At 49.7% G+C, this 24,320-nt stretch overlaps 2 protein-coding genes across 3 annotated transcripts; both read right to left on the minus strand.

Annotated features, from left to right (window-relative positions):
• Positions 1-14,387: 14,387 nt before the first annotated feature.
• On the minus strand, positions 14,388-18,177 carry LOC125539032. The gene has a single exon (XM_048702394.1). The coding sequence runs from the start codon at positions 16,228-16,230 to the stop codon at positions 14,638-14,640; it is 1,593 nt and encodes a 530-aa protein (XP_048558351.1). The 5' UTR covers positions 16,231-18,177; the 3' UTR covers positions 14,388-14,637.
• A 183-nt stretch (positions 18,178-18,360) lies between these two features.
• On the minus strand, positions 18,361-24,286 carry LOC125539031 (O-glucosyltransferase rumi homolog). 2 transcript variants are annotated; one of them, XM_048702392.1, is made up of 6 exons: positions 23,992-24,286; positions 20,745-21,430; positions 20,092-20,284; positions 19,706-19,770; positions 19,395-19,494; positions 18,361-18,965 (listed from the first exon to the last, which is right to left on the minus strand). In XM_048702392.1, exons 1-6 carry the CDS (start codon positions 24,151-24,153, stop codon positions 18,615-18,617), a joined length of 1,557 nt encoding a protein of 518 aa, XP_048558349.1. In that variant the 5' UTR covers positions 24,154-24,286; the 3' UTR covers positions 18,361-18,614. The 2 variants fall into 2 exon arrangements, with proteins under 2 accessions (XP_048558349.1, XP_048558348.1); XM_048702391.1 differs by having other exon boundaries at positions 19,395-19,605.
• Between the last annotated feature and the right edge of the window lie 34 nt (positions 24,287-24,320).

Genomic DNA, 24,320 nt, shown 5'->3' on the forward strand with positions numbered 1-24,320 from the left:
GACCGGCGGGGGCAGCGGGGCGCCAGCGAGCTGCAGCAGGGCAGCGCCGGCGCGGGGCGGCGGTAGTGCTGGTCAGCAGCGGTGGAGGTGGTGGCGGGGTGGGCGCGCGAGCGGAGTCGGGCGTCGTGGAGCAGACGGCAGGCAGGGAGTGACGGCCGTGGAGGGTGGGGAGGCACGCGCGCGGGCACCGGGGCGCAGCGGCACGGCGCGGCGAGGAAAAAGGGGTAGCAGCAGCGCACGACAGCGGCAGGGGCTAGCACAGGACAGGGGGCTGGCGCGCACGCGAGCAGACGGCGGGCGGAGCGTGACGTCGACTGGAGGCGGTGGTGCGGGGGCGCGTGCGCGCGAGGGGTTGCGGCTGCGTGCGAGAACGGTAGACACGGCCTGGGCAGGAACGGGGCGAGCGAGGCGTGGGCGCGGGACGCGCGCGTGCTGCGGAGCAGGGCGACGGGCAGCATGGACGAGGCGAGTGGCCGGGCGGCGTGGAAGGCCCTGGGTCACGCTGAGCGCGGCCAGCGCAAGGGAGAGAGGGGAGGGCGTGCCCATGGGCGGTGCGGCACGCGCGGGTGAGAGAGGAGGAGGGGGGTAGCTCACGGCGGGGAGTAGGGACGGGGCAGTGAGGCATGGGGAGCGACTTGGGGAGGTCGACGTTGAAGAGGATGGCGAGGCAGCTCTGGCGAGATGGCTCCGGCGACGAGGTGACGACGACGATACCGAGGCGGTGTTGGTTCGCGAGGAGGAGGGTGTGGTCTCCCCGATCCCGATCTGGATCGGGGGAAGTGGGGGAGAGAGAGACGTGGGGGGAGTGGGGAGTGGATAGGGTTCGGTTTGACCAGGGGTGGGGGTTATGGGGGGGTGGGGTGAGGGTCGGCCGGCTAGGCCTGTGGCTTGCTGGGCTGAAGCCCGGGGGGCAGGGGGTTTTCTCTTTCTTTCTTTTTATGTATTTTCTTTTCTTTTATTTATTTTATTTCTTTAATAGTTATAGTTTTATAATAAGTTAAAGCCCACACCTAAATTGAAGTTGTAAAAAGTTTTTAGTGACTAAATAAACTAGTTTAATATTTGTTTATATTTAATAGCATTTATATAATTGTTTTGCTACTGTTTTATTCACCTGATGGTACTTAAATATTTTATAAAAACTGTGGTTTCTCCACCATAATTGCTTATGATTTATTTGACACCATCTGAATATTTTAGTTTTATTATTTGAAAACTTTTATTGTTTGCTTGATTTTGAATTTGAATTTGAATCGATTTCGAACTAACGCGAGATTACCAACAGTAATCGAAGTGACGTGGCATTGTTAACGTGGGATTAATGTAGCCTAATTATCCGGGTGTCACAATTCTCCTCCACTACAAGAAATCTCGTGCTGAGATTTAAGAGGCGGAGTAAGGGAAACGATGTGGTTACTAAATTCCAACGATTCTTCTTGGTCTTAGTTTCTCTTCACGAAGAGGTCGATCCATTACATTCATGTCTTCATTTCTCTGCTTCAAGTCATCATGATGAAGTTGTCGTCCTTCCTTCATGATCTTCACCGTACTAGCGAAAGGGTAAGAAGGGAAAACCCTATAAGGACGGATTCTAATAGGATTGAGCATCAGACGGTTAACTCAGGGGAAGAAGCATAAGTATCTCTCGAATTGAAACTTAAGAAGATATCGAGAGTAAAGTAAGAAGGTACCATGAGAAGTTCCAAGCGCATAGGCAATCGTTCGATGCCTGAAACAGGGCGTGAAAAGGGTTCAGAGCAATGGGAATAAGCATTGTGTCTGATACTAGAATTGATGAACTCTCGGAAGGTGGCTCGTGAATAACATATGAGGCCACGCGCGAGGAATAACCTTGGAAACAGGGGTGTACCGGAGAGTCAGGTTTCGATCCTGTGGAACTGTGGGTTATGGGCCCACCATGTGGGTTAAAAGTAGGAAGGGTAGAAACATCTTGCGTGATCATGTAAGCAAGGCATGTCAGAGGATAGCCTGTCAGTTATGTCGGCAACAACATTGGTACCAAGGGTGAGGGACGAAGAGAACCATTTTCCTGCTCGTTGAACGAGGCGGACCAATAGGCAAAGTTCTCGTCCAGCGGTGGCTACCGGAATGTCATCAACAATAGTAACAGGGCCTTACCGACACGATTGTACACCTAGGTGTTTACATAAGCATAAGAATATTTCTGCTTAGATCATATAGAACGCCAGAAAGGTTAAACAAAACAATGGAAATGTGTCGGGGGTGGAACCCGGGCAGGCAAGGAACCCGGATCCTCTTCAAAAATAACGGGGTTGGCACTGCCCCTCAATACCGGCACGCGCTTGACCGGGTCGCTCGACCTGGCCAAGCTCTGCAAGCCGGCCAGACTAGCCGACTCGGCAAGACACGTCGACTCGGCCCCAACAACTAGCGCAAGACAGCCGAACCCGGCACAACCGAAGCCTCCTCAACAAGCCAGCTCCACCCGTGGCGTGCTACGCAATCCAGCCACGGGTCAACTCCCGTTCCATCCAGGCCGTACGATGGGACGAGGCCTAAAACAACGATGACCGAGGTAACAGTGCCCCGCCCATGCCTCTAGTCAGCAGGAACGTGGAAACAGTGCCCCTCACCTACCCGCTGACCAGGGCTAGCGTGGCTACAGTGCCCCCGCCTTCACCGCTGACGACAGCAAGTGGCAACCTGACGGAGAGCACTGTACACGACTCGACTCGGCCACGCCCTAACGATCAACAAGACGGCGCACAGTCCCCCTAGCCATGCGAGGCCCACACCTAGGGGAACCCGGAGAACCACGAGCCCTCGACGGGACCCAGCCCGGGTTCCCGAACACCAACAATACGGACCCACTGACTTGTAACATTACCATTGTACCCTCGGGGGGTTGGACTATAAAACCCCCTGGGAGCCCGCGATCGCAACACAATGCAACAGAGCAAGAGAGAAAGAAGAAGACACACACACCTAGTTAGCAACACCCAAGGAGAGGGAACAACCTAAGCCTTGGCCAGCTTCCTTCCTCCCCCATACAGCTCCAGGAGCGACATTGTACTATCAATCATCCAACTACACTCGACGGGACTAGGGGTATTATCTCTCCGGAGACCCCCGAACCTGGGTATGTCCGGTGTCCCGCGCCCGCTCATGCCAACCTCGCCTCTGGAGTCCACCAGCGCCCTCGAGCCTCCTCCTCTCTTTAGCCATCCCTTGGCATCTGCCGTGCACCCACCACGACAGTTGGCGCCCACTGCGGGGCGGCTCGAGGAACTGGCCGGGAACATGCTTCAGACGGCGCCCTTATCCTACACCGACGAGTCCGTCACGCTGGCAGACAACGTCGTCGGCGCGCTTGTCGCCTCCTTCGCCGCGCTGTGCATCTCCGATGCGTTCGCGGCCGACGAGTATCCCAGCGAGGTGCTCAGCTACTCCGACTCTCCCCTCTCCCTCGGCGGCGGCATTTCCGCCGGGGCAATGGACGTCAACGTAGAGGTCTTTGTCACCGGTGACGGCGCCTCCTCCTCGTCGAGCAAGACAAGGAAGGCTGCCGAAGCCAGGCGTTGACACCAGATTTTGGCATGCTCACAAATCTGGGTTCGTATGCAAAAGTTAGAGGCAACACTTCGCAGGACGGCCCTGAGTGAGAAAGTATTCGGCCTTTGTCGGCTGAATGAAACCTTGCCGGGGTAAAACCTTGCTGATGTGAGGGCTTGCTGGCGTGAAAGCTTGCCGGCAGAGAAGCTTGCCGGAGTGGAAAGCTTGCCGGCATGGAAAGCTTGCCGGCGGAGAAGCTTGCCGGTGTGAAACCTTGCCGGGGAGGAAAGATTGCCGGGGGGGAAAATCTTGCCGGGCGAAGACCTTGCCGGGGCTGAAAAGCTTGCCGGGAAGGATCTTGCTAGGTGGAAACTGTCAAGGCCAATCCGACCAGAAGCTGAAGATGGGCTCAAATGATTATCTAGATGGACTCGGATGAAGAAGTGTTCAACATGAAAGTTATTTGTAACGTTGAAACGGTCAACTTTGCTTTTGGAGTCATCATCATCCGACGTAGTATACGACCTGCAGAGACGCTACAAGAGTCGGATGGTCCAGTCAGCTACATGACCGAGTCCGACTCGAAATTAAAGATGACCCCGTGGAGTATTCAAGATGGCCTTATTTGGAAAAGTGATCAACATACGGATTGTTGGCCTCATCGAAGCATACAAAATTGATATTTGAACCGTCTCCATCGGAAGTCATATGCAGGTTCCACGGCCCGCGCAAGGAGTAAGACAGAAGATTGGATCAGATTCGGGCTGAATCCAAGTGGGACCAGAACTAGGACTCTAGGTCGTGAATTGATGTGATTTTCTTGTAAGGAAAGCCTAGATGAATCCTTTGCTTGTACGGGAAGTCCAGCCACCTCTTATATATGTTGGGGGTGACGGTCGATTGAACAACACACAATCGAACAAATCAATATACTACTTTTTCATCTACGTTTTATCTCTCCACCGTTTTTCTCTCTCGTTCTTCGCTGTTCTTCGTGTTTGAGAGCTGCGAATTCCGAGGCTCTAGGGGCGAGCGAATCGACCTAGGGCAGCCCATAGCCGCCGCACTCCCTGACGGGGTCCCTCCCGGGGGTGTGGGGTTTTCGGGTCTGCAAAAGCGCCCGTCGACTGTCTTGCGTATCGCGCTGTCGGTCGGGTCTCCTTCGACGTGAGCTGCGGTGCATCACCCCCGGCGTCGAGGGTACACGTGACGTGTTCGTGTGTCAACACACTTTTTGGCGACTCCGCTGGGGAACAAAGATCAATTGTCATCCTCCACCATGCCTGATATTCCCAAGCCATCTGAGGTAGACGCCGATAACATCATTAAGCCCATTCTTGATGAGATATCGGCCGATCATCGCCAAGTTTATGAGGAGTACAAGAAGGTGCGCGAGGAGAAGGACTTGTAGGAGTTCCTTGCAAAGTTCAAGAAGGATCGCCAAGGCAACATCACTCCGATTGAAGAAATCAAGTTCCCTCCTCTTCAAGCCGAGCAGGTTAAAACCTCTGTAAGTACTGCCTTTTCTCCTGAGCAGTGGGCTGAGATTGAAAGTCGTATTGCTGATGGTAACAATCTAGTCTACCAAACTTTCATAGGAAATACTAATGCTTAGAAGAATACATCTCAATCGTCTAGTGGTAATGATGGTGTAGCTGCTAGTGTGCAAAACCCTAATCTGGCTTTACCTATTGCATCGGCGCCTCTTGTGCCGATGGCTTATTATCCTACTCAAACAAATCAGATTGTGACTGCACCTATTAATCCTATTATGAGCATGCCAGTTTCGGTGGAAACGCCGAACCAAACCCTACCTACAGCTACAACCACTCGGCCATTACCGAACTATAGTTCGGCATATGTGCCACAGTTCATACCTACTGCTAGTAGTCCTACTCCTCCTATGCCGCTGCCACAAGTTGCATCGTCCACTGTGGATGATGGTCTAGCTAATCTTAGAGAGGAGATGGCTAAGATGCTTCGAGAGAATTTTGGAGTTGAGTTACCTCGTAATCAGATTTACCAAAAGCCGTACCCCGAGTACTTTGATGCCATCTAGTGCCCTCCGGGATATAAGATTCCAGATTTTGTTAAATTCAATGGAGAGGGCACAAAAACCACATGGGAGCATGTTAGTCAATACTTGGCACAATTAGGTGAAGCAGGCTCACTAAATGAGTTGAAAGTGAGGTTATTTCCTCTATCATTAACTGGTACCGCATTTTCATGGTTTTCTTCTTTACCACATGGTTCCATTCGGGTTTGGTCGCAGCTAGAGCAGAAGTTTCATGATCACTTTTATAGCGGCGACAATGAACTCAAGTTGTCACATCTAACATCGGTTAAACAGAAGCATGATGAATCGGTCTCCGATTACGTCAAGAGATTCAGAGAAACAAAAAACCGGTGTTTTAGTTTGGTGATAACCGAGAGGGACTTGGCGGACCTAGTGCTGAGTGGTTTGAGAACTCCCATTAGAGAAAAGCTAGAAGGCTATGAGTTCTTAAATATCAACCAAGTCTTACAAAGGGCTTTGGCTCAGGAAAGCCGAAGCAAAGACCTCAGAGAAGTGCATAGATACAAAGCCGATCGTCCAAAGATGAATATGGTGGAATATGATAGCGATCACTCGGACGATGAGGGTGATGTTTTTTCTACTGAATTTTTTTGGCCATCTAAGGCCAAACCCTTTACTTGCAATGATCTGAAACCGATTCATAAGAATCGTGATGAAGAGATGAAGTTTACTTTTAACATTGCTAAGTGTGATAAAATATTTGATGCTTTGCTACAGGCTAAGATTATTAGAATATCTCATACTTTACCGCCGTTTGAGGAGCTGAAACGGCGCACTTATTGCAAATATCATAATTCTTTTTCTCATGCTACTAACGATTGCAATGTTTTTTGACGGCAGATACAATCGGCCATTAATGACGGACGATTGAACTTTTCTGAGATGCAAGTTGATAAACAGCCTTTTCCGATGAATACCATGGGTTTGGAGGGAAAGAAGCTACTCATTCGGCCGGAGGTTGCCGAATCTTCTAATAAAGCTAATGTCATTGTTGGTGAGCCCATGAAAGACAAGGAGGGCGACAAGGTCTTGGGGAGACAGGTTGTGCTTGACAAGCAACCCTGTGGCAAGGAGGCAATCAAAATCACCATCAAGAATCCTACACTCGGGGGGCAACCGCAAGCGCAAGAAAATACTCGTGTTAAATTTGTCAAGCCCAAAAGTCCAGAAGTTGGCAAGTGGAAGACGAATGAAGCTAAAGTGCAGCGCAAGAAAATCAAGCCAACTTTTGATATGTTGTTGTCCAAGTATGCCAATCATGCAGCCGGTTCTAGATCTAACCGGTCACCAAATTTGAAGCGCTCAAGGTCACCTCCTCGGGAAGAATTTCAGCATCATGCAAGGCCATATGGGTCGTGGGCGCCGGGACCATGGGCACCGCCTCTCCCCTATGTACCATATTACATGGGAGACTTCAATGGAGGATGGTGGCAGCCCCCAATGGCCCCTTATGCTTTTCATCCGGACTGGGCAGAACAAAGGAGGCCCGTTCATGAGAGACTTTCTTATCCCACACGAGGCCGTTTGAACAATAGTGTCAATCGGCCAGTGCAAGATAATCAAAAAAGGGTCGGCAAGCAAGAATGGCGTGTTAAGTCGCCAAGTGTTGTAATGGTCGAGTCAAGCAAAGGCAAGGAAAAAACCAATGCCGACTCACTCATCTTGGGCACCGAAACATTCACCATACAATAGCCGATTATGCATAGCAATCCGACTGAGCTGATACTTGCTATCGCACCAAAGCACTTGACTAATGACCTTGAAAGAAACACCAGCCAAGTAAAGATGAGAGATCCTAAATACACTCAGCCAAAGTGGTGTCCTCCAGGGCTGACAAAAACACAAAAGAGGAAACTACATAGGTTAAGGAGTCAAGAGATGACAAAACAAGAAGCCGAGAAGCAGAGGGATAAGTTGTTCAATGACACTCGGCCCATGGTGCCTACAAAACAAGTGTGGAGGCCTAAACAAATACAAGATGCAGTCGCTTCTACACCTATCACAGCAGCACCTGCGCCACCAAAGGAGGACGATGCGACAGCTATTACATCGTCTGCGACACTTCTTACTTCTCCTTCACTTGGACAAATTTCAGAATCGGTGGATGCACTTAAAGAAGAGGATGATATGTTGGACTATGAGTCTACGCCAGTTCATGAAGGTATGGATATCAATATGGTGTATTACTTACCTGCTGAGTTTCGAGCTGTAGATAAGGAAGGGGAGGTAGCTCAGCTGGATTTTGGCCCTAAAAATGCAAAAATCGAGAAGCCAAAAGACCCAGTAACGCATCTGAAACCATTGTATCTCAGAGGTCATATCAATGGATCACCGCTCACTCGGATGCTTGTTGATGGTGGTGGTGTGGTGAATCTTATGCCGTATTCGGTCTTCAAAAAAATTGGGGCTGCATGATGAAGAGTTGATAAACACCAACATGGTACTCAATGGATTTGAAGGCAAAGAGAAAACGGAAGCCAAAGGTGTGATGTATGTGGAGCTCACAGTGGGAAGTAAAACTTTGGCTACCGCATTCTTTGTCGCTGAGGTGCAAGGTAACTACAATGTCATACTAGGCCGTGATTGGGTTCATGCGAACCAGTGCGTGCCGTCCACTATGCACCAGTTTTTGATTCAGTGGGTTGATGATGAAGTGGAAGTCATTCATGCGGATAACTCGGCATGTGTTGCTTTGGCCGAGGCGTCAGTGGATTGGCAACACCCAAATGCTACTTGCTTGACGGGACATGACTTGTCAGAGTTTGATTTTCTCAGCGCAACCAAGAACGGTTTCGTGCCTGTCTCTTTAAAGCCGACTGAATGCAATCGGCTCCAAGGTATGATATGCTTAAATGGATCCTAACTCAGAGTGGTTACAAAAGCGACTTGTAGAATATCGGTCCAATGAGAACGATATGTATGAGTCCATAGAAGAGTTAGATGATATGCATAAATTAGGACAAGGTTTTACATCGGCCGATCCATTAGAAGAGATAGATATAGGAGATGGTTCAACTCCTAGGCCGACATTTGTAAATGCAAATTTAAGAGCCGATCATAAAGCTAAGTTGATCGAGCTGTTGAAAGAATATGTCTGTTGCTTTGCGTGGGAATATCATGAGATGCTAGGTTTAAGCCGAGAGCTAGTGGAGCATCGGTTACCTATAAAGGCTGGTTTTAGACCATATAAACAATCGGCTAGAAAGTTTAATCCAAAAACATATGACCGGATCAAGGAAGGGATCGGTCGTTTGCTTAAAGCTAATTTTATTAGACCTTGCAGGTATGCCGAGTGGATTTCTAACATTGTCCCAGTGGAAAAGAAAGGATCCGGCAAGTTGAGGGTGTGCGTTGACTTCAGAGATCTGAATAGGGCTACACCCAAAGATGAATGGCATAGAGATTGATCCCAAAAATATAGAGGCCATACAGAAAGTGGAAGCTCCAACATGCAAGAGAGATATGCAAAAGTTCCTTGGCAAGGTCAATTACTTGAGGAGGTTCATAGCTAATCTGTCAGGGAAGGTTGATGCGTTTACTCCTATCCTTCGGTTAAAGAATGATGCTGATTTCACTTGGGGGGCAAAACAGCAAGAAGCATTTGATATGATCAAGGATTATTTGTGCACTCCTCCTGTGATGAAAGCACCCAAGCATAGGGAACCCTTCAGGCTTTACATTGCAGCAGAAGAAGAAGTTATTGGTGCTGTTTTGACTCAAGAAACCGAGGGAAAAGAGCATGCTATTACATATTTGAGCAGGCGCTTATTGGACACCGAGACAAGGTATACATTTATTGAAAAATTATGTCTATGCTTATATTATGCTTGCACAAAATTGAGACATTATTTAGTGTCGAGTGCTTGTATAGTAGCTTGTCAAACCGATGTCATTAAATACATGTTGCATAGGCGAATTCTTAGTGGTAGAATTGGCAAGTGGGCTTATGCTTTGATTGAATATGATTTGGCGTATGAATCTCTAAAATCCATGAAAGGCCAAATTGTTGCTAAATTTATTGTTGAACATCGGATTGATGACAAGTATGACATTGATATAAACCTTGTCTCATTAGTACCGTGGAGATTATATTTTGATGGTTCAGTTTGTAGCAATGGCCAAGGTGTTGGTATTGTTTACATATCTCCCCATGGTGCTGTTTTTAAAGCCTCATGCCGCTTAGAATATTTTTGCACAAATAATCAAGTCGAATATGAAGCATTGTTATTCGGTTTAGAGATGTTGCTTGCTATAGGTGTTACACATATTGAGGCTTATGGTGATTCGTTACTAGTGGTGCAGCAAATATCCAAAGTCTTTCAGTGTTTGGACGAATCACTTAATGTTTATCTTAATAAATGTCTAGATATAATTTCTACTTTGGATTGTTTTAGCATTGCTCATATATCTAGACATGACAATTGGAAAGCAAATGAGTTGGCACAACAGGCATCCGGCTACCATGTTGATCATGGCGTGTTTCATATTTCTGAAAAGCCGATGTCTAGTCTTGCCGACGTAGGGGAGGCCAAACAGGAGCCCACCGTTTCGGCCATTAATGAAATATTCAATGCAGGAGAAAGTCAAGACTGGAGGAAACCCATTGTTGATTATTTGTGTGATCCTAGTAGAAGGTGGACAGGGCTGTTCGGCGAATGGCTTTCAAGTATACAATGAGAGATGATGATCTCTATCGCCGAACGGTTGATGATGTTCTTCTAAAGTGCTTGGACGAGGACCAAGCGAGAGTTGCTATGGGGGAGGTCCATGAAGGTATTTGTGGCACTCATCAATCGGCTCCCAAGATGAAATGGTTGCTATGACGTGCTGGATTTTATTGGCCGACTATGATTAATGATTGCTTCAGATATTACAAAGGGTGTGAAGCTTGTCAAAAATTTGGTGATATTCAGTTGGCTCCTGCTACTATGTTACATCCCATTATCAAGCCGTGGCCTTTCAGAGGATGGGGTTTAGACTTTATTGGACAAATTCATCCGTCTTCCTCAAAGGGGCATCGGTTCATATTGGTGGCAACCGATTATTTCACTAAATGGTCTGAAGCAGTACCTCTCAAGAACATGACATATACGGAGGTGATTAAATTCATAACCGAGCACATTATTCATAGATTCGGCATTCCTCAAACATTGACTACAGATTAAGGCTCCTCTTTCATGTCACACCAAGTTAGAGAATTTGCCGAATCTTATAACATAAAATTGCTCAATTCCTCTCCATATTATGCCCAAGCCAATGGACAAGCTGAGTCTAGCAATAAAATTTTAATCAAGCTCATCAAGAGGAAGATTGAGGATAATCCAAGGAGATGGCATGAGTTGTTGTCTGAAGCTTTGTGGGCACATAGGATCTCAAGACATGGTGCTACAAAGGTGACTCCATATGAGCTAGTATACGGTCAAGAGGCTGTTTTACCAGTGGAAGTGAATTTGAATGCTTTGAGAATAGCCAAACAAAATGATTTATCGGCAGTAGACTTTTATAACTTGATGATGGATAATATTGATGAGATTGCCGATAAACGTTTGGCTGCTTTGAAGGCCATAGAGAGGGACAAGTTGAGGGTAGCAAGGGCTTACAATAAGAAGGTTAAGTTGAAGAATTTTCAAGTTGGCGATCTCGTCTGGAAAGTAATTCTCCCGATTGGTTCAAGGGACAGAAAATTCGGGAAGTGGTCTCCAAGTTGGGAAGGTCCTTTTAGAATTGCAAGAATAGTTCCCGGAAACTCTTATTTGGTGGAATCCATACAAGGGGCACTATTACCTCGAGCTCTCAATGGCAAGTACTTGAAGAAATACCACCCAAGTGTGTGGCAAGAAGCCTAAGTGGGCAATGGCCGATATATGACTATCGCCCTTAGCACAGACATGGCCGATACCTGATTATCATCCTGAGGAAAATAAATGGCCGATGGAGTGTTGACATCATCCTTAGAACAAACACAATACAAGTTATTTTTCGGCACACAAGCTTTGCCGAAAAACAGGGGGGCATGTGTTGACACCAGATTTTGGCATGGTCATGAATCTGGGTTCGTATGCAAAAGTTAGAGGCAACACTTAGCAGGCCGGCCCTGAGTGAGAAAGTATTCGGCCTTTGTCGGCTGAATGAAACCTTGCCGGGGTAAAACCTTGCCGATGTGAGGGCTTGCCGGCGTGAAAGCTTGCCGGCAGAGAAGCTTGCCAGCGTGGAAAGCTTGCCGGCGGATAAGCTTGCCGGTGTGAAACCTTGCCGGGGAGGAAAGCTTGCCGGGGGGAAAAGCTTGCCGGGCGAAGACCTTGCCGGGGCTGAAAAGCTTGCCGGGAAGGAGCTTGCTGGGTGGAAACTGTCAAGGCCAATCCGACCAGAAGCTGAAGATGGGCTCAAATGATTATCTAGATGGACTCGGATGAAGAAGTGTTCAACATGAAAGTTATTCGTAACGTCGAAACGGTCAACTTTGCTTTTGGAGTCATCATCATCTGACGTAGTATACGACCTGCAGAGACGCTACAAGAGTCAGATGGTCCAGTCAGCTACATGACCGAGTCCGACTCGAAATTAAAGATGACCCCGTGGAGTATTCAAGATGGCCTTATTTGGAAAAGTGATCAACATACAGATTGTTGGTCTCATCGAAGCGTACAAAATTGATATTTGAACCGTCTCCATCGGAAGTCATATGCAGGTTCCACGACCCGCGCAAGGAGCAAGACAGAAGATTGGATCAGATTCGGGATGAATCCAAGTGGGACCAGAACTAGGACTCTAGGTCGTGAATTGATGTAATTTTCTTGTAAGGAAAGCCTAGATGAATCCTTTGCTTGTACGGGAAGTCCAGCCGCCTCTTATATATGTTGGGGGTGACGGCCGATTGAACAACACACAATTGAACAAATCAATATACTACTTTTTCATTTACGTTTTATCTCTCCACCGTTTTTCTCTCTCGTTTTTCGCTGTTCTTCGTGTTTGAGAGCTGCGAATTCCGAGGCTCTAGGGGCGAGCGAATCGACCTAGGGCAGCCCATAGCCGCCGCACTCCCTGACGGGGTCCCTCCCGGGTGTGTGGGGTTTTCAGGTCTGCAAAAGCGCCCGTCGACTGTCTTGCGTATCGCGCTGTTGGTCGGGTCTCCTTCGACGTGAGCTGCGGTGCATCACCCCCGGCGTCAAGGGTACACGTGACGTGTTCGTGTGTCAACACCAAGGCCGCGGCAGAACGGATCGAGTCGTCTGATCCGTTGCACGCCGCGATGCAGAGCCTCCGCATCCCCATCGGCACCGACATCGACGCCACCAACGTCGCGGAGGCCCGAACCCAACTCAAGGAAAGGCGCCAGCAGATGCTGGACCTGTCCGAGATGCTCTCCGCCACTCAGCGTCGCCTGGACGCCACTCAGCTGGAGCGCGATGCCGCCTACGTATTCACGCCCGCCACGGTCGACCCAAGCCGGGTCGCCGATGTGCGTGCCCGGGGAGGAGCGATCGGCCGGGCTCTCGGCACCGTCCCAACCGTCTATGAAACCCCAGCGAAGAACATGCACGCTGCCCAGGCAGCCGCAGCTGGCCTGGACCAGCTCGCGGGTGAGGAGCTGAAAGAGCGCATCGGGCGAATACGCGAACTCCTCCACGCCGTCAACACCCAGTAGGACCGTCTCAACCATCTCGCCAAGCCGGAGGGATCCGGCTCCGCCTGCCTTGGCGGGTCCGGCGAACTACTGCACACCGCTTCCTCGCCACCCGGCGAGGCGCACTCCGGCCGAGCCCGGACTCGGCGCGACCCGGCCGCTACGACCGCCGATGGACTGGGCGACGAGCCTGTCCTAGAGATCCTACGCGGACCCGGCCAGCATGGCCGGCGTCTGGCTCCAACCGACCCACCCCCCTGTGGCCTGGCCGCAAGTCGACTCGGCCCGCGCGCCATCGACGACGCCGACGCTCGCCACCGCCTCGATCGGCTCGCTCACTCCCTGGAGATGGAGGAGAGCGGCGCTATCGGGTCGGCGTGTTTTGGCCCCCGCATCCGGGAGGAGCCCTTCCCCAAAGGATTCATGCCCCCCCCCCGTGACACCCCCAAGTACAACGGGACGGTGAAGCCAAAAGACTGGCTCACCGACTACACCACGGACATCGGCATCACCGGTGCCAATCGTCGTCTCGCCGTGCGCTACGCACCGCTCATGCTCCAAGGGTCGGCCCGCACGTGGTTTAACAGCCTGCCGATGGGCAGCATCAACAAGTGGGTGGACTTCGAGGAAGCCTTCATCCGCAACTTCACGGGGACCTACAAGTGACCCGGCCGCCCTAGCCAGCTGGCCATGTGCGCTGGGGTCGGCTTATATAAATGGGGGCGCATCGCGTACGTGTGGCCGCCGTGTGCACGCGTGGCGGGCGAGAGACGCGCGTCGTCCGGTCTTCACTGTGCCGTCCGTGAGGCATCAATGAAGTAGGCTGACCGGCGCGGCAGGTTTGGCATTGATTCGCCGCGGGAAACGAGGCGATGAGGACGACGAGGCGGCTAGAAGAGAGACGAGTCGCTGGCAAGGAGGGCCCACGGCTCTTTCGCGTCAAAAACAATTCATCCGGCGCCCCCCAGCGCGCCGGGTTCGGACTGGATCCGTCGGCACTGATTTCGGTTCAGGCCGACGAAAATCGGGCTCTTGGGACGTAACTGGACCGTTTTTTCGGCGTCGGCGCGAAAAAAGCCTGAGGAGGTCTTTCTGGGGCGCGGCTGGAGATGCTCTAAGGTGTACCGATACATAATGGAGCGTAGAATCTACATTGACTACAGTACAGAGCTGTGTGAATCTCATAAACATCCAACGGCATCCACCTACTCGGTAGAAGCCGGTACCGCTAGTTTTTCATTTCGCAAGCTCGACGGTGTCTTCCACCCTCCAAGCACATTAGAATTTGAGTACAACAGCACCTTATAAATCACATCGACCAAAAAAAAAAACCGGAGGCCTACAAATTAACTGGACAAATGCACACTTTCACGTTATGGATGAAAAAATTTACAACAAATCATCCAAAAACTATAACCGGAGAAGCGGTTGAGTAAGAAGGAACCCCATTCATGATCTGTTTAAGCGTCTTGTCCTTCTCCTCGTCGGTCCACTGTGACTGTGAGTGCTGCTGCTGCGTCGCCATCTCCCAGTCCCAGTGGCCCTTGTCCCGAACAAGCCCCTTCTTGAGCATGGCGACATGGCGCAACGCCGTGCTGCACACTCCCATGACAAACCTGACGAGGTAAACCTGCCTCTCCGTCCCTTCAAAACCAGTCATCACAAACTCCTTGAGGTGCCGGTGCCCACGCATGGCGGGCCGCCACGATATCTCATCGCCGCTGGGCTCCTCTTCCTCTTTGCAAGGCGGCGGGGCAACGTGGACATGGAGGGTCTCGAGGGAAGGCGCCGTCTCAAGGAGGAGGCGCGGCCACGAGACGTCCCAGCACCGAGGCACGTCGGCGACCAGCAGCCGCCGGAGGTTAGGTAGCAGGGACAGCGCCGGCGAGGAAACGGACGGCACGATCCATCTGTCAGGTCCAGTGAACCGAACGATCATGCCCGTTACGTCCGGGATGCACCCCACAAACGAGGCAAGCTCCAGCTTCGTGCGTGGCACAAAGTAGCGGCGAGCCGTTGCCTCCGTGACGCCCCTGCACAGGGCGAGGTTGCATTGCCTGAGGCAGGGGCACGAGGCGGCCTCGAAGCTCACTCTCGTGCCCAGGGAGGCCAGGCGCTCGAGCCTGGGAAGAGCCCGCAGGCATATCCCTATGAACCCGACGCAGCGGTCGACGACGAGCTCCCTCAGGTCCGACCCGGGGGCGTCCACGGTGATCTGCCCTCGTATGTCAGCGGTGTAGCAGGAGATGAGGTGGAGCACCTGCAGCTGCGGGCACAAGGTGAAGACGCCCTCGTACGCCGACATGGGCGTGTCCTGCAGGACGAGCACGGTGAGCGCGCCGTGCCCGCGGAGCGGCGGGAGCGCGCAGCCAGCAAGCTTGAGGCTTCGCAGGCGTGACGCGTGAGGGTGCCCGCAGATGCCCTGGCTGGGGAAGGCGTGGAACTTCCGGCGTTGCGAGTAGACCGGCTTGGCGACGGCCACGACGTCGCGGACCTCCCAAGCATCGATGGCCGTGGAGATGAGCCGGTTGATGCAGCCGGTGTTGTGGGTCGAGAAGAACTCGAGCGTCAGCCTGCTGACCCTCCGGCCGGCCGCCGCGTCCGAGAGGCGCTCGGCGGAGCTGGCCAAGGCGCGCATGGCGCGGCGCTCGTACCTCCTGATGTGGCGCATGGCCTTCTCCACCTTTGCCGCGCCGGATTTGTGGTGGAAACCGGTGACCTCGGGGTCCCGATGGAGGAGGAGCCATCGGTGGTAGCGCGGCGGGAGTATGTCCCCGACGCGGAAGTCGAGGACGGGGTGCTCGCGGGGGAGGCCGGCCCAGCGCTTGGAGAGCATCCCGGTGGCGAGAACCGTGCGGGTGTCGAGGCGGCCCAGGATGTCGAGGAGGAGGTCGTCGGATAGGGCGCTGATCCGGTCATCACCGTGGACCGCCTGCGGCTGGCAGCTGCGGCGGCGGCGCAGAAATCGATCCCTCCCGCTCCTAGCCATCATGTGTGAACTACCTCCACCGGCGCCACGAATAGTCGAGCTTGCTGCGACTAAATAGACCGTCTGCGTCGACACTGAAATCTGTCTGGATACGGTACGACCTGGAATCGGAGTAGAAATAGTATCCGAAACAGCTCTGCCTGGGCGGAGATTCGAGTGCGTGGAAAAAATCTACAGTTACCTCTATCTCTATCTCTTCTCTACTACCTAAAATAATCGTAAGGTTCCCTCTCCCCTCTTACGTCGTTAGTTTCGTCAAGCCCTCCTGCACCCGAGCTATTGATTTTTCTCCACGTGCTCCCCACGTTGGTTTTCCATGGAAACCACTCCTAAAGAACCGACGCCAATTGATTTCCCTCCCTTATCCCAATTTTCCATGGAAACCACTACTACAAAACCGACGCCAATTGATTTCCCGGCCTTATCCCACCTGTGATCTGGCCGCCGCCACAAGCTCCCCGATCTGGCGAACAACAGGAGGACGCGCGCTCTCCGTCAATGTTGCGCGACACCCAAGGATTCACCGATGCCGCCCGGAGCTATTTTGCAGCGTCGAGGAGAGGGTGGGCGAGAGTTCATGTCTTCCCTAGGCTCCCACCGCCGGGCTCGCATCGTCACTAGGACATGGAGTCGATGTGGCAGCCGGCCACGCCCCATTCTTCTCCCTCTCTGTCCCAGTTCATGCTCCCCTGCCTCTTCCCCCATTCTTGAGGTCAATCTCGTGATGGACTCCTGATTTCTGAACATATATGTTTCTTGTTGTGCTGCAGCCTGTAGGTCGTTGAGGTAGGATGTGGCAACTCACGATACGGCAAGAAGGTACTATGGTACGGCGTCGATGGTGACGACATCAGCTGCATCAACCTCTACCTGATGAACCTCCAGCTTATTTTCACTTGGGAGTACGTGCTGCTGATGCTATGTGAATTTCCGAGCAATCTCGCCCTTTGCAGATCATCTACCCATGTCACTATCCCCTGCAACAAGTGATAACTCGGTAACAGGCATCGCTGAGAAAAGAAATTGGGAGATACCATGTAAAAAAAACAAGTGCAGCAATTCTTATGGAGGCTAACCCATAATTGTTTTCCTTTGAGACTCTCCCTGAAGCGTACAGGTATATTGTGACACGATGTGTGTGTGCTGCAAAAGATTAGATAAGGACAGCCCCCGTTCATAAGATGCAAGGAAGTCAAGAAACTATGAAGAAGTCTAGATCTAGGACTACATCCACATGGATGCTAAAGAAGTAGTACAAACAGTACCAGACCTGCCGGAAGATCAAAGGGTGCTGGTTACATGCATGCTATGGAGGTGGTGGAGCAGCTCAAACAAGGTAAATGTTGGGGAAGGGGTGGGGGTCGGGGGCATATAGTCATGCCACAATTCGGCTTGACATTCCAGTTCCATGGAGCGCAAGCGGACGCAGCTAGCAGCGGCAAGCCAGAAACACGGTTCCTTCTCCCAATCTGATCCTCTCCAATTTTCCTTGAATCATTTGCAAGCTACACAAAGCGGCAAGCCAGCAACACAATTCCTTCTCTCTACAGGAACTAGATAGACATGTAATCACAGATGCTTAGCTGATGAACTTCTCCGTAATATATATGTGATATTTAGACAAACCCAAATATCCATTTTCCTTACATGTTGGGTATAATGGGCCTTTTGATTTATTTTGATGATGATATTTGTGACTCAAAGAACAAGCCGTATCGATGGAGGTGGCGAGCATGAATCTGTAGGCAGAGACGCTGGGAGGAAGAACAATAATAAGAAGAAAACTGATTTGGCGCTAGAAAGGTTGAAAATGTAATCTTGAAGTGCATTAGAACTTAAAGATGTATGTTCTGACATGAGTAGTAATGAGCAACTAGAATATTTGTGCCCCGTGCAACGCACGGGCATTCACCTAGTCCAGTTAAAAAAAGTGCATGCAGTGTTATCCAGTTAAATCATTTTGTTATATTTTAACTTCTGGACACGTGATGGTTTCATAATAAGTCAGCGAAAAAGTTTACCTTCTGCTGTACTGGCAGTGTAAAAAAAAACTGCACAACAGGAGACCGACATTTCTGCAACAGCTTAAACATAAATTCAGCACAACACAATTTAATAACCGCAAATTGGACCTTTCATGAAAAATATCAGCAACTCATCTCGTATTTTAAAATGTACGTGTGAAGCTATCTCCAACCTTGAACTTGAAGACCGAAGTCTGAAAGGAAGGCCGAACTTCTAAATTCTAATGCCGGGCGCCGAAAGACGCGTGGAGCAGCGCCCGAGCGAGCGCACCGTGCTTCCTCAGCCTCATCTTTGTGCGCCCTCAATAGCAGAGTACTTGTTTTGGCCGGCGCCACGTTAGCAAACCCAGTTCCCAAAGTATGTCATCTAGTTGTCGAAGCTCTCTGCTCCCACATTTCAACCTGCCTGATCGAATTTTCTTTCCTCCGTTTTAGCATTGTGAGCTCCCGGCGGCTGAAAGGTGGGGGAAGATCACATGGACCTGAATCATGGGCAGACTTCACCATGGATTCCATAAGAAACTTCCTCTCAGTGCCTTCAGCTTGGCAGACCAAAGAGTCAGGGCAGACCTCAACAGCTTCAGGTGGCTTAGTTGGCTTGAAACTTAGAAGCTTGGCATATTCCCTTAACAGGTGAAGCATGTAATCATACACATGGTCCATATTAACCTCTTGTTCAACGAAATTGCTTGCTTCCTTTCCTATGCGCTGTGCCTATGGAGCAGATTTGTCAAGAAGAATGTAATAGACTAATAAACAACATGGTTAAAATTCTCAATATGCAGGTTCAATAACAGTCAGCTCTTAAGGAATTCAAATACTATACGGCAAACTCTAAATGTATCCTTAAACACCAAACACGTATTCAGCTTGGTCAAATTAAATTGAAGAACACAACAGAAGTTTGGATGAAAATTTCAAGTTACCAGGGCTTAACTGAGGTGCTCAAACATCAACACATCAATGCTTTCTTTCATTTCATGTTTTGGTTATGGTTCACAGTTTATATCACACCTAATCTTGATGCTATTTACTTTTAACAGAAGGTAAGAAATAAATCCATGATGATCATTTGCATCAATAATGTTTAGCACTGAAAAACGTAATCACATGCATATTTGAATTCTGATAGATGGAAAGTACCAATTGCTTGTGAGAGTTGCCCCAGTTAACAGCATATTGTATTGAGGCGCATTTATTGTTATCCCGAACTGGCCAATAATGCTGAAGCGGCATAAGAGACCTTGAAAAGAAATCATAGTATTTTGGTGTGACCAACAATGTCATGGAATCACATGCTAGAATATATTTCTGACTGATAGACCATGCTGATCCTTCTATATAGATCTTGTACCTGTTGAATGTTCACAGTGTTAGGAATTTAGCCACACACAAAATAACCTGTAAATCCTTGTTTTTTATCATCGGACAACTAACACGAACACAAAGTAAACCTGTGAGTGCACTGACTGCCCAAATCCGAGGTCTTATACCCTTCCTTGCTCTCTTTGAACCAGTCCTACAACCCAAACAACAAAGTGAAACCATAAGTGATGTTTACATTCACCACCAAAAGCAAAGATATTTGCACAAGTCAGCATCCGCATGGCTGTGTGCATCCTATCGATGCACTGACAATGAGATAAATAAACTTTTTCTTTTCCAAAAAAGAAAAACAACAAGCAGAGTTTGATTGTTTTGAATATGCCAAGTTAAACCATGTGTTTTAAGTATGCCAAATTAAACTATGTAGGTCCACGTGAAAAGGGGGGAAAGGAGCTGATGTACTTTCTTCAAGGTTCGATAACTACATGAGTGACACCATTAACATGTGAGTTACCTGAGTGTAAATCCTTGCATTCCAGTCTTGCGTGCTGGAGACATTACACTTAACCAATTCCTGCCGTGATGTCGCAACTGCTGCATTCCCTTTCCAGTAAGCATAAGGTTCTCTACTGAACCATCTTACCTTACTATTACCATCCTTCAAATCTTTATGCAGGGCATCCCATGGTTTTATGTTGATCTCCGGCCTGGCATCCATGAAGAGGTATTATAGTGAGAGTTTATGTGCACAACTGAGTATGCAGGGCCCGACTTTTAAGTTTTGGAAGACATTTGAACTATTAGCAATACTCGAAAGTGTTTGCTAACAGTAGTTTACCAGCGCGTGGATAAATGAGTGAATAATGCTTATCACAGCAGTAATAATGCATTTCCAAAATTACCACTCGTGAATCAAAAGGTCATAGGCAAACACATCAGTAAACAACTTCACTGTCATCAAAGTTCTGATACTCAGTTGTTCATTACTATCTTTATTGAAAAATTTCAGACAAAATGTAATCAGTTATAATCACATAGATAGACAGACAATTTACATGTTATCTTCTCAATTATCAGTGATGAAGCATGCCAAATTTAGGCATGAACCGAAGGAGTATTCTAGACAGTTATAAAGTGAGAATGAAGAAGGCGAGCAAGCATAATTACCAGCCCCAGAATGACCAATCTGGGAAGACGATGTCGAGCGTCCTGTCATCCCCGCAGTACCGGAAGAGCGGCGGCATGAAGGGGGCGTGCTCACCGCGGTAGAGGTGCGTGCGGACGACGGGCCAGTCGACGCAGTCGAACATGAGGTCGAGGTCGGGGACGCGGCCGGGGTAGCGACGGAGCAGCTGGAGAATCCCCCAGATGGTGAAGAGGTCGCGCGTCTGAAACGCCGGGCGGAACCGCTGCACGAAGGCCCGGCCGCCCAGGACGACGAGGCGGAAGCTGGCGGTGGCGCGGGCGCGCGCGAGCATGGCGCGGGTGACGCCCCCCGCCGCGCGCCATGGGCGGAGGTCCTCGTGGATGAAGCGGAAGTAGGGCGGGCACGAGGAGTTGGAGGATGAGCCGGCGGCGGTTGCGGTGGCCGGTGGGGGGTCGGGGGAGGAGCGGCAGGAGGACGGGGAGGAGAGCGCGAGGGCCAGGGTTTGGGAAGATTTGCTCGCTTTGGCGGCGTGGGAGATGTTGAGACGGAGGGAAGGGACGGGGCAAGAGATGGAGTAGGCGGCGGGTGGTGGTCGCGGTTGTCTGGAGGGCGACTGCGGTGATGGGTTGGGGTGCTGTGTTTTGGGGTGGAGAACGGCGGCGGCGGCGGCGGGAATGGCCGCGGTGGTGGGGAAGCTTGCCTGCAACTGCAAAAACGAACGAGACGTTCATTGCAACGACTGACGAGGCTTCTTGGTTTTTCTAAAAAAAAAAAAAAAAAACTCCCTCCGTCCGGTGAAAAATGTACATATAGAAATTTTAGGATAAATTATGAAATGAAGTAAAAAAGACATTGGAAAGTTGCAAAGCCATCATCTCTCTTCTCTTTAATTATCCTACGTCCAATGACTTAAGTGCATGTAAATATTAAAAAGATCATGTGTAGAATGTTATTGGTCTTGATTATCGTATGAGGAGAGTAAAGCATTTTTTTACTTTAATGTGCATTAGGAAGATAGATTTATATTTTTTTTGAACAAATTTTAAAGCCAAATATACATTTTCACCGGACGGAGGAAGTAGGTTGGAAGCCCAGGCTTCCAGTGTACTCTACCCTTTTCGATATTTTGAAATAAAATGAAAATGGCTTTTTATGCGGGGAAAAATAAATAGAAAATGACTTTGAAAATGAGAAATAATTATTTCTAATTAGGCGTTAATATCTAATCAATCAGGAGTTTGCCATCATTTCATACTTGCACGATTGGATGGTTCTTAGCGACAACTTTTTTTAGGGAGGCTGCTACTTTCTTGGTTGCATGAAAATAGAAAACATTATCACGAAATGAAGCAGCTTGAAAACTTCAACAATCTGTGGTCATCGTCACCAAACATGAAGGCGAATAGGATACAAATGGGAACATGCTCCAACATTTCAACACTACCGTCAAACCTTACTTCTTTTTCTGATGAGCAACAACATACATAACTACCTAAAAATACATTTATTTATTTATTTTTGAATTTAAAAATACGTTCATATGCGTGGTATAGGATGAGGCCATATTATGATATAATACGGAGAGCGTTTTTTTGTGGGAGCAACTGATTTTTTTTTCCTCTTAACACGGGAGCAACTAATTAAGGGGTACCGTTTCGATGAGAACCCAACGTGCATTTTGGGTGACCTAAGAGCGCGCCACTTGTTGCACCCAATCACTGTCATGTGTCGCATGTTGGGCGCAACCCGTGGGAGGACGTTTTTTAATTCTCTTTTCTGCATGCGTTTTCGGTTTTTTTTTCATAATGAAATATATTTTGGTCTGAGCTAAAAAAGCTATTGTATTTCCAGCCGATGTGCTATTCACTATAAAAGTCCATTGTTTTTCTTTTGTGTAGAGTGCAGCAACATGTTTGATTATTTACACTAATGTAATATACATACTAGCAAGATGCCCGTGCGTTGCATGAAACATTAAGATGCATTTGTATGAGTAGTTTATCTTGTGAGAGAAAATAATGAACGAGAAAAGGCCTTATTTGTAAATGTGAAGAGGGGTGTGGGTATCTTTTTACAAAATTGCCATAGTTTCCTTCCTACCCGTCAGATATAAATCGGGCGGCCTGTATTGCAGGATGGCAGGCACATCATCATCATCAACTCTGTTTTTTTATATAAAAAGTGGAGAAGATCTATGTACATGTATATTTAAAAAAACTTAAAATTCATATTTTCGAATTATTTAAAAATCGTCTATGGAGCTCGGGAGCAAGAAATCCTCCCCACCTCAACAGACTACAATACCTCCACTCTATTTCTATTCTACATGGACCGTGGATCGTGGTCTTGTTTCCACTTTTCTTTGCAAGTGGCCGAGCTTGGCCTCGCGACAGGAGGCAGTCTCGGCAGAGGCATGGCCGCATGGGCAGTGCCAGCGGAGGGCGGCGGCAGCCATGGCCAATTCCGTGGACATTCCCTTTTTTTTCTGGACGAAACCGAATCTCACAAGTCAGAGACCAATCGTCGTCTTCCTCTTTATTCCAGCATCGAATGGAAACATTCGCTAAAGAAGGCATCTGCGGCCGACCTCCAAAGCTCCAACCACCCGTGCACTCTCCCGTGAGTCTTCGTTTTCTCTACCCTTTCTGCGTGAACGCTCGCGATCTTGTCAAAATACCGCTTTTCCTTTGGCGCCTTCGTTTTCAGTTTTTCTTTCTCCCGAAAAAAGAAAGGAGGCGCGGCAGGGAGGAGGCCGACCTCGCAGCCGACCCTCCGGGTTACACTGACCGAGGGGGGCTGCTGCTTGCGCCCGTAGCGTGGTGCTGTGCGTAGTGCGTAGTGCGTCCATGGGCACGCACCGTGACGTGAAGGGCACAGCACAAAGCGGACACGAGAAAGGAAAAAACTAATACGGCATACCTACCGGCTTTCAACGCCGTGGTCCATGCCGGCGGCTAACGGGCTGCGATGGACGGAAGCACCGTACGTGTCGACACTCACAACGTCGAGTAAAACCCCAGACCTCAAAGTTGCATTCATGCCTGAGCGGCTATCGCCGCCGTAGCCCTTGGTAGGGGTAGACGACGGTCGGCGGCGTCCCTCAAGTCAACCAAAGTACTCGATTCTTTGAGAAGGGAAGGGAAACTCTATTCGTTTGCATCAAGAAGCTGGGCTGCTGCTGCCGATCACGCATGCAGAGTCTTTCAGCATGGCAACACGAGACGGGAAATCTACCCAAGAATCATACGGGTTCAAGTATCAACTCACAGTGGTGGTGTTGGTGGTGATCCAGCGAGTGGATACGGCGACCGCTCCGACGGCGACCACGGAGAAGAAGAGGAAGGTCGCGCTCGTTCTCGACAGCGCCGCGACGAGCTTGCTGGACCGCTGTCCCTCCACGGCCCCAGCTGGTGCCACCGCCATCGCCATGGCGGCCGGCCTCTTCGCCAACCGCCGGTGACCTCCACTGGGTCAGGTGTATATGCTGCAGCAAGGTGTTTCAGAATTCAGACAGTGCTGCTTGAAGAGCAGGCGAGAGTAAGCGGGTGCTCTGTTTCCTTTGACGGTAGGCACGAGCTCTTCTGTTAAGTTATGAC

Source organism: Triticum urartu, chromosome 2 (genome assembly GCF_003073215.2).
Source record: "Triticum urartu cultivar G1812 chromosome 2, Tu2.1, whole genome shotgun sequence".
Taxonomy (NCBI): Eukaryota; Viridiplantae; Streptophyta; class Magnoliopsida; order Poales; family Poaceae; genus Triticum; species Triticum urartu.

Coding starts and splice junctions, on each gene's coding strand:
- LOC125539032 (XM_048702394.1), bottom strand. CDS start 16,230: ATGATGGCTAGGAGCGGGAGGGATCGATTTCTGCGCCGCCGCCGCAGC.
- LOC125539031 (XM_048702391.1), bottom strand. CDS start 24,153: ATGGCGATGGCGGTGGCACCAGCTGGGGCCGTGGAGGGACAGCGGTCC. Junction 21,431..23,991: donor TCACCACCAACACCACCACT/GTGAGTTGATAC, acceptor TCGTTTTTGCAG/TTGCAGGCAAGCTTCCCCAC. Junction 19,771..20,091: donor ATGCAAGGATTTACACTCAG/GTAACTCACATG, acceptor TTTGGGTTGTAG/GACTGGTTCAAAGAGAGCAA.